Genomic DNA, 10,000 nt, shown 5'->3' with positions numbered 1-10,000 from the left:
CATCTCCCCCCATTTGTTTAAGTCTTCTGGTTTCTTTTTATAGTAAAAAAAAAGTAAAAGTAAAAACAAAATGTGAGATATACTAATGGGAAAAAGTCCAGGCGACTGGACTTTTTTCTGTTAGTATACTCTCTGATTTTCAATGGGCTCGATGGTTGGGCTGGCCAATCAGCGTGCTCATTTTTGAATATTTTAGGCCAGTCATTGTATAATTTTCAATGGAAACTTTATATCATTTCAAGTGGGATAGTTCAAAACTTAAATATGTGTGTATATTCATAGCCAGCGCACAGAAACGTATGACCACCCAAAACTATGCCAAAATTTTCACAGGAAATCCAGGTCCTATAAAAAAAATAAACCTGTTCCCAATAATCTTTGAGCAAAAATGTTGTCTTACTCAAAATGATGTTCCTCCAGATATTACTATGTCATTTATATCCTTTTGAATTTTAATATTTGTAATGCTGCAGAAACATGAGGTTCACTTTGCATAGTTTAACTGCTAGCAGCCACTTTCAAAATTGTATTGATGTGTGTATGTATGTATGTATGTATATATATATATATATATATATATATATATATATATATATATATTTATAGACATAGAGACATATATAAAATTATGGTTCATTTGACTAAATGCTTATTTCACTGAAAATCACAGCACAGTGAACACTCAAAATATCAAATCATAGAATATTGAAAAACTTGACCCAGCAAAAAATATCAATATCATATGCACTAGATTAAGTGCCATATTGGTTCTGGAACTGTTAAGAAAGGGTTTTAGTAATGTAATACATAGGGTAAGGGATAGAAAACATTGGTAAGGTGGATTAGGATCATGGGTGGGAACAGGCCAGGGATAGACCTAGGGTTAGCATAGACGGGTATGGATTGCAAACAGACTGAAGTCCCTAGAAGTCTGCAAAGCAGCATGGTACAACAGCTGCTGATGTCCTCTGTTTCAGACATTTACCAGGTATAATGAAGGGAATATTTGTTGGACACAAAACAATATCTCAGCAGAGGAGCTAGAAAAGTGATTTGGAACATATTTTATGCAAACTGGGACCAGAAGGTGAAATTTATTTTTTTATTTTTAAGCTAAGCAGTCCTTTTAGATGATGACTTTGGCACAAAAGCATATGCCAATTTATATAATATAATACAAAATAATTTTGACAACAAATAAATCAATAATGCATAGTAAAACTAATCAATAAAACAGAAATAAATGTTCCTGAATTCAACATTTTTGTGTCACACTACTGTTGATTTGCATTTTTGCAATATTTTTCTTGGTTTATTATTTCGTCTGTGTAGCCAAGACCTGCTGGTGTTTGAGCAATTTTTTTGTGCTTTAACTAATATGTCTTACTTGGGAGTAGTAACAATCATATACACAGAAAATGTTGAAAGCTAGATGCCTAAAACAGTGAATTTCTTTGGCAATAATCCATATTACATCATTGTAAATCACATACATATTAACGAAGAAGCAATAATAAAACAACATGGCAGAGTATAGCAGTGAAGAAAACAGAATAACAACTTAAAATATAGAGCAGTGTGCGATGCAGAAATCCAGCTTCTGATTCAAAGTACATCAGCTACAACTTCTTGTTTAGATTTTCCTGCTGAGCAGTAACACCAAGAAAGCTACTCAGTTTCATGCATTCACAATTAGATACTATTATCATTTTACATGCGGAACGGGTTGTAATGATGTCTAACTTACCGCATCATTGGATGACAGGCTCATTCTGTTACCTCTGGAAATTATAACAACTGCTTTGACATTTGAGTATAAGGAATTGGAGCCATAGTTGATGTTGTCAATATATATATTAAAATCATTCTTGGGAATCGTTTCTCCTACCAGTAGATATGTGCAGTTTCCTGGAAACATGTAGTGAACCCCACCAAAGCTTAAGTAATGGGGGTCTCCCCATACTGCACATTTACCTAATAAAAGAAAAAATCAACAATAAAAGCAAAGCACTAAACATTTAAACATATATAGTCTAACATGGTCAATACCATAAGTAAATACTTTCTCCAAAATTCTCCAGGTTAAAATCAGTTTCTTTTATAGCCTATTTTATATGCTCTGACACATGGTATCATGCAGCATTTTTACAAAAAATTCAGTAAACATTATATATGAGAAAAATATAATTTATTAAGAAAAACATTGAAGACAAGAGAAAGACATTTCAGGCTCATCGCCTGAGCTCTGTTGTACATAAACATAAAATATAGATAAGTACATGTGCATTGCACACAGTCTTCACTATGCTACTAGAGACTGCTATGGTTCACAGACATACATATATATAACAAGCCTGGGCAAATACAGTTAAGCAAGTAAACAAGACAGTCACTGCAACAAGAATTTAGCATGACATATCAAGGACACAAAATAAGTAGATCAGAAAATCAGTACGTTTTATAGGTAGAGATATTGAAACATAGAATACAGACAGATATTAACAAAATATAATATCAGGGAGACTATAACAGAGATAGAGAGGATAATATGTAATTAAAAGAATTCTTGCAGCTGCTTATAGTAAACAGAAACAGTACCTTGTTATATGTAAGCAAATCGTAAATAGGTGCATAGATGCTGCTCATTTATGTTGCATTTACTTCCATGGCTCACTAAAAGGAATAATCATTTTCCAAATCATGGCAGTGAAATATGTAAATATAGCAATCTGTCATATATGCAAGTGCATAATCAGTGTACTGAAAGTGCTGTTTTTAAAGCAAGAGTGTCGGTGGTTTAATGGACTATACCAACTGTTTTGCTGCATACTGCTAGAATCAGAAGTTACAGATGACTTTCTGGATGGACTATACCAACTGTTTTGCTGCATACTGCTAGAATCAGAAGTTATAGATGACTTTCTGGATGGACTATACCAACTGTTTTGCTGCATACTGCTAAAATCAGAAGTTACAGATGACTTTCTGGTTCAATTAGAGGTATAAATGATGAAACACAATGAACAAAGAGAGGCCAGAAAGGACTTCTGAGACTTTTTGCAGAAGGAGGCAAGAGAGATGACAGAGACAGAACTGAAGTAGAAGAATGAAAGTAATTAAAAATTGTTTGAAACTGCATATCTCTTAGAGAATGTGAGTGCTTAGGGGACATGCATATAGCATGTACAGTTCAAACAGCTATCAAGATGGAATTTTATGGCCAGTTTGAATATGGTAGAGCCTGGGACCAGCCAGAGATGGGTAAAAGTGCAGTATAGACAGACCCCCCCCCATTACTCACACTTTGTCGGGTAACCTACGTGTTTCCATTAACTGTACATATCTCTGTAGTGTATTTCCAAAGTTGGCAATATTTAATAAAAAGATTGAATCTGCATGGTGATTTTTTTTTTAATCATGGGGACAATTTGCTACATTATGGCCTATAATAGTAAAGAAGCGGCTGGGAAACTTTTGTACTTGATGCAGGGTTGTACACACTATTTTCAGTTTAGACAAGATGAACGTTTATGAAGGCTATAGCCATTGGAAGTTTTCTTATATATGTACACTTGTACATATGTGTGTGTGTGTGTGTGTGTGTGTGTGTGTGTGTGTGTGTGTGTGTGTGTGTGTATATGTATATATATATATATATATATATATATATATATATATATATGTGTGTGTGTGTGTGTGTGTGTGTGTGTGTGTGTGTGTGTGTGTGTGTGTGTGTGTGTGTGTGTGTGTGTGTGTGTGTGTGTGTATATATATATATATATATATATATATATATATATATATATATATATATATATATATATATATATATATATATATATATATATATATATATATATATTATTGTAGTGCTATATAAGGGCCATTTCTATTAGGGATATTTCTATTCAGGTTTGTTTTTTCTCCTAACACTAATCAAGTTACATTAGCAACTTGTAGATAGATAATGATATATACATATATGTGACTATTTAATTTACATATATATATTTTTTTAACATTTATTTACCAGGAAAGTCCAACTGGGTAAGAACTCATTTTCAGGGGAGGGTCGGGGAGAAAAGCTCCACAGGCAATTAGCATAATTACCTAGTTACAAAGATTACAAAGATTACAAAAACTTGTCACATAACAAAATAATATACTTCATAGATACCAAGAAATTAACAATAATGGATAGAACCCACAACTTTTACATATATTAGTTAATGCAATATAACAATAGAATGCAGCAGAAGGTCATATAAAACAGGAATGAGAGAAAAGAGGAGAGAAATTAAAGTGTGAAAAGCGTGATGTGTGGGGTATGTAGAGGGAAGAAGGAAGGGGAGAAATAAGGATAGGAGAAAGTCTGGTGTAATGGAAATAGATGGATAAAGAGGAGGAATTAAGAGGAATTAAGTTAAGGGTTAGGTAGAGAGAGTGCAGCATTAAGGTAGCTATACTAGTTAGAGTAAAGCGGAGAATTGAGAATGAATTGGGTTTGAGTAGGAGAAGGACATTATGAATGAAAAGAATTTATGGTTTGGGGGATGAGAGACAAAGTGAAGTAGTAGGAGACAATTACATAGTTACGTATAATAGACAATAATGGTGGAGAGATGTAGAGTGGAAGGTAATAGACAATAAAAAATGTGAGTTAGCCAGGGCTAAAGCATGGACAGAGCCAGTTGTTAAACAGGTGAGTCAAGCAGTTTTTTTGAAAAGAGCAGGATAAACTGTAGTTATGATAGGTTGAGGGACTGTGTTCCAGATTTTGATGATATGGTATGAGTAAAGAGAGTCCCCAGCACTATTGTTCTATTTGGTTATTTGCAGTAGTTATTTATTAGAGGAACGTAGGACCTGATTATTGGTATACGGTTGGAGTATAATTTTGACGGAAGGGTATTTTTCTGGTTGGTGTATCAGTCAGTGGGCAGTGATGAGCTAGGTATAGATTAAGTAGTGGGGTAATTCTAAACAGTTAATTTGTTACAGAGCAGAGCAGTGGTGGGATCTTTGTGGAAATTTGTAACAAATTTGGCTATTTTGTTGTAGCACTAAATCTGTTTTCTTTAGATTGGTAAAAGTAGAGGAGGCATATAGAAAAGTAGGTTGTAGATGAGTTTAGTTACTTATTTATTTATAATTTGTTAAACGGGAAAGTCCAACTTGGAACAAAGTTAATTTTCATCAGAGGCCCGGAGAAAAACACTCCAAATGCATGTCTTTGAACAAGGGAGGAAACCAGAGCACCTGGAGGAAACCCACATGAATGCAGGGTGGACATGCAGACCCTGCACAGAAGGCACCCCAGCTGAGAATTGAACCAGAGAACCTCTTGCTGTGAGGTAGCAGCACTACTGCTGCACCACTGCAGTTCTGGCAATTGCTTGTTTTGTAGTGTTGGTGCGAAATTATATGGTTCTGAAGAGTGTTCCTAGTTTAATATGTGCATTTTTGATAGTTTGAGATATATGTTTGTCAAATTTCATATTATCGTTAGTTAGAACACCTAGCAGTTTTGTTTGGGATACTGTAGTTATTATGGTGTTATTAGCAGAATACATATAAAATGAACATGGAGAATCTATGGATTTAGTGGGTCAAAAGAGAGTAGGTTTAGTCTTGCTTGGGTTAAGAATCAATTGTAAGTTTGACAGCCAGGATTCCACAGCAAATAAAAATGGTTGTGTCATATCTGAAAGTTATTGTAGGGTGGGAGCAGCTCAGATAAGTGTAGAGACATTTGCATACTGAACAACAGAGGCAAGATGATTTGTAGTGTGAAGTTTATTGGTAAAAATGCTGAAGAGAAGATATCCTAGAATTGAACCCTGAGAAACCCCCATGGTAATAGTCGAAAGAGAAGCTAGATCTTGCCATTTAACATCTTGTTGTCAACCAGTTAGGTAGTTTTGGAACCATGCAAGAGAAGCGTGACTGAGTTTTAGGTCAGAGAGTTCAGTGAGGAGTCTCTGGTGGGAGACAGTGTCAAAAGCTTTGGACAGATTCAGAAGATGGAAGATACTAGTTGTGATGATATGGGCAAGTGCCAGCATAGCCAGCTGGAGTTTTGTAAAGAATATGTCCTTTGAATATCAAACTGATTTATACAAGATGATTGTGTTAATATTAGAACTGTAAGTCATTTGTGTATCAAATTGATTTTGTACAGATGCTTGTGCTGAAAATGCATTTGTGAGCTTTGTTTGTGTTGAAATGTATCAACAGTGCACCCTGCTGAAATGAAGAAATGTAGATCCATTATTATAGCTGAATTAAATGCATATGTTTTAATAGAGGATAGTGGCGCAGCAGAGGTTAACTTTAAGAAAAATAAGGGAAACGTAAATGAGCTGGTAAATCCTTAAAAGGTACCCCAGATGCTGGTCTGGGGAAGAGCCTTTGTACATTAGATCAGAGAAAAGCGGGGAGGCCTCAGGCACTGCCATAAAAATTGGATGTGTATTGTGGTTGTCTGTGCTAACTGTCTCAGCTTCAAAAGGGAATACTGTGAGAACCTCAAATCAGGTAATGAGATGAGGTCATTGTGTCAGCCCTCTTGTAAATTATATTTTAGATATTACAAAGAGAAATTTCAGAGTATTGCGTATTCTGTTTGGGAAGCCTGACTAGAAAGACTCTTACCCACAGCATCTTGTCTTGCTGTAGTAACTTAATTAGGGGAACAGTAAAATTCTCTTAGATTTAGTCAGGAATATAGTGAAGCTTTGTTTAGAGAGTGTTTTTCTTTATTTGTATGAGTCTGCCCAGCAATGTTAATTTATATTATTTTCTGTGATTTGAACTCTGTGCTTTACTGGAAATATATATTCAGTATTTTCATGTGCTTTTATTATTCATTATTAAATATATTTAAAACTTTTATTGTGACTGGTCCTTGTAGAAAGTAGCTAACCTCGGAGAGTGCTTACATTTATTTGTTGACACTGTGTGGGCCACTCCAGAAGGCCTACATATCCTGGTGAACTACTACCATTTTTGTAAGTAAATTAATATTACACAGTATAATTTCATACCCTTTTAAGAGCCTTATAGTAGCTGACTGGTGGCATCGATAACTACCTTATATTCTGGGCAAAGTCGGTAGAGCGAATAATCTATGCCAGCCTTTCCCAGGTGTGTGTGTGTGTGTGTGTGTGTGTGTGTGTGTGTGTGTGTGTGTGTGTGTGTGTGTGTGTGTGTGTGTGTGTGTGTGTGTGTGTGTGTGTGTCAGCTACTTGGGGCAGGGACACAAAACATTGGGTTTACAAAGAGGGGGCATGTCTCCCTGCAGTGTCAATGGTGAGGATTCAGGCTTCTTGATTACTGGCCAAGCATGGGGACAACACATATTGGTGATCATTACATATTAGTAACAGTGGTGGGCATCTCACTAGTTTACCTTCATTTCTGTATTGCTTAATAGCATTTGTAAAACATAGAAGGGCAGCAGTGGTAGTATGATTTGGGTGGAAACCATGCTGTGTATTAGATAGGGGATTTTTACATAACAGGTAGTTCATGAGTTGAGTCTGTATATATTTTTCTAATATTTTAGGTAGGGGAGATAAAATTGCTATAGATCTATAATTGGAGAGTTCTGTAGAATTCCCTCCCTTATGAAGTGGGATTATGTATGAAATTTTCCAAACTAATGGAATGTAGTGTTCCAAGATAGAGAGGTTTATCAGAATGGAGATAGAATAGGAGATGGCATCAGCTGTTAGTTTAAGATATTCTGTAGGTAATTTGTCAGTTGTATGTTTAAGTTGGCTGAGCAATTTTTGTATGGTATATGTATGGATAGGTTTGAAGTAGTAGGTATCAATGGCTTCATTGGGTACTAATGAGATGGTTAGAAAAGTAATGCTGTTATGTTTAGAAAGCAATAGTATAGAATTAATAAAGTATGTGTTAAATTGTGTTATTATATAATCATTATTATTTATGGTTGATGGTGTTGGTGTCGATGGTTAATCAGACTAGAGGAGTTTTTTTATGGCAAAGCACAATTTTTGTGGGTTATGATGATGTTTTTGCTGAATTTGACTGTAGCAATTTTTTTTCTCTTGTTTAATCTGCATTTTTGCTTTGTTTCTAAGTTGTTGGTAGTATTCTTGGCTGAGTTCAGTTTTATTGGTTTGCCATTGTGCCTAGGTTTCATCTCTGAGTTTATGTAGCAGTTTACTTTTTTTTGTTAGCCAAGTGGCATAATTTAATTTTACTCCTATAGCTCTGCATAGTGCTAGTTTGTTTAGTATGCTATGAAAAGCAATATGAAAGTAATCTATGGCAGTGTCTAGGGGTAAAGTCCTAAGTAGATTCCAGTTACAGAGTACAGGGTGGAGATAAAGGTTTGAGCATTAAAGTCTTTTTTTGTTACAAATTTGTCAATAGGTTGTATTTATGATTGAATTAATACATAGGTAGGTTGGGAGGTAGTCACTGATGCTGTCAGCTAGGCAGCCTGAGAGATAAGCATACAATGGTTTGTTTTTAAGATCCAGTCTAGAAGAGATTGCATTTTGGTGTTTTTTGTCTACTCTGGTTGCAGATTACTTTGGGCAAGCTGTGCAAGTTAATGAAATTAGTGGGGTTTTCTGAGTTGCAGGAGAACAAATCAGTATTAAAGTCACCCATTATGATCTTTTCTTCAGGAAACATTAAGGACGTCCAGTGAAGAATGTCTTAAATTATAGCAAGGTTATTTCTGGGCAGTACCTATAATGGTTAGGTATTTATTGGAGTGTATTGGAATTTGTTTTTACTTTACTAAATAATATCTTGGTATTGTTGAATTCTGGGACGGTTGGTTCTAGAAGTTCTAATATGTGGTTTTGGTATAAATAATGGCTATTCTACCTCCATGTTTGTTTTTTCAAGCCGTGTATGTTATAACCTGAGGGGAGGGTTTCTGTTAGTACTGCAATGTGAGGGGAGCAGTGTGAAACACTGGCATGGAGTTCATGAAGTGAGGGGAGCAGTGTGAAACACTGGCATGGAGTTCATAAAGTGAGGGGAGCAGTGTGAAACACTGGCATGGAGTTCATGAAGTGAGGGGAGCAGTGTGAAACACTGGCATGGAGTTCATGAAGTGAGGGAGCAGTGTGAAACACTGGCATGGAGTTCATGAAGTGAGGGAGCAGTGTGAAACACTGGCATGGAGTTCATGAAGTGAGGGGAGCAGTGTGAAACACTGGCATGGAGTTCATGAAGTGAGGGGAGCAGTGTGAAACACTGGCATGGAGTTCATGAAGTGAGGGGAGCAGTGTGAAACACTGGCATGGACTTCATGTATCTTGTTAGCTATGCTCCTGAGATTCATGTTAAGGATTGGCAGGTTTCCTCCTTTTGGGGAAACATTTAATACACTGTGGGGCTGTAGCATAAAGAGGTTGAGGGGTTCCGGTTATTCAGTTCTGAGACCAGGGTTGGGATGAATGCTACCACTAAGCTTGAGATCATGCTGAATATGAGTTTGAGAGTTTCTTTTATCAGTTTATTATACCTGAGAGAAATTTGGGATGTGGAATGTAGATGTGAATACCTATATATAAAATGTTCTATGTAGATAGTATTATAGAGGTCTGATGCTATCTCAGAGTTTATGGGTTTTGTGTGTAGTGGCTGTGGAAATGATATGGTGTGGGAGGAAAAAGTGTTGGATACCTGACTGTGACAAGATGTTAGATGAGTTGCTAGATAATGGACTAAGAGGGAAATTGTGTATAACAATAACATTTTTAGGTGCTTAGGATACTGGGAAGTTGCCATTAAAATTAGAAGTGGGAAGAGCCAAGTGTTGACGTAAGTGGGTTGGGGCATAGAATTTATTATAGTGAGGTTTAGTGACTAGTAGCAGATTAATTGGATAAAGAGAGAAAGAAGGCAAGGCTATGTAAGTGATGAATGAGTGAGTAGATAAAGGGCAAGGTTAGAGTAGACGTGGAATATGTGGTGGCATTTATGATTGGATGATAGTGATTGGTTG

At 35.9% G+C, this 10,000-nt stretch overlaps 1 protein-coding gene across 1 annotated transcript in view; it reads right to left on the bottom strand.

The window, feature by feature from the left end:
- LOC122815693 (mucin-19-like) overlaps nt 1–10,000 on the bottom strand; it is a gene marked incomplete in the record, with an annotated part of 520,597 nt that overhangs the window by 95,070 nt on the left and 415,527 nt on the right. Inside the window, 1 exon segment of the mRNA XM_044088393.1 lies at nt 1,748–1,974. Coding sequence (XP_043944328.1) covers nt 1,748–1,974 — 227 coding nt within the window.

Source organism: Protopterus annectens, chromosome 11.part0 (genome assembly GCF_019279795.1).
Source record: "Protopterus annectens isolate FY-2018-M chromosome 11.part0, PAN1.0, whole genome shotgun sequence".
NCBI lineage: Eukaryota > Metazoa > Chordata > Ceratodontiformes > Protopteridae > Protopterus > Protopterus annectens.
This window is presented reverse-complemented; position numbering and strand designations above follow the sequence as displayed.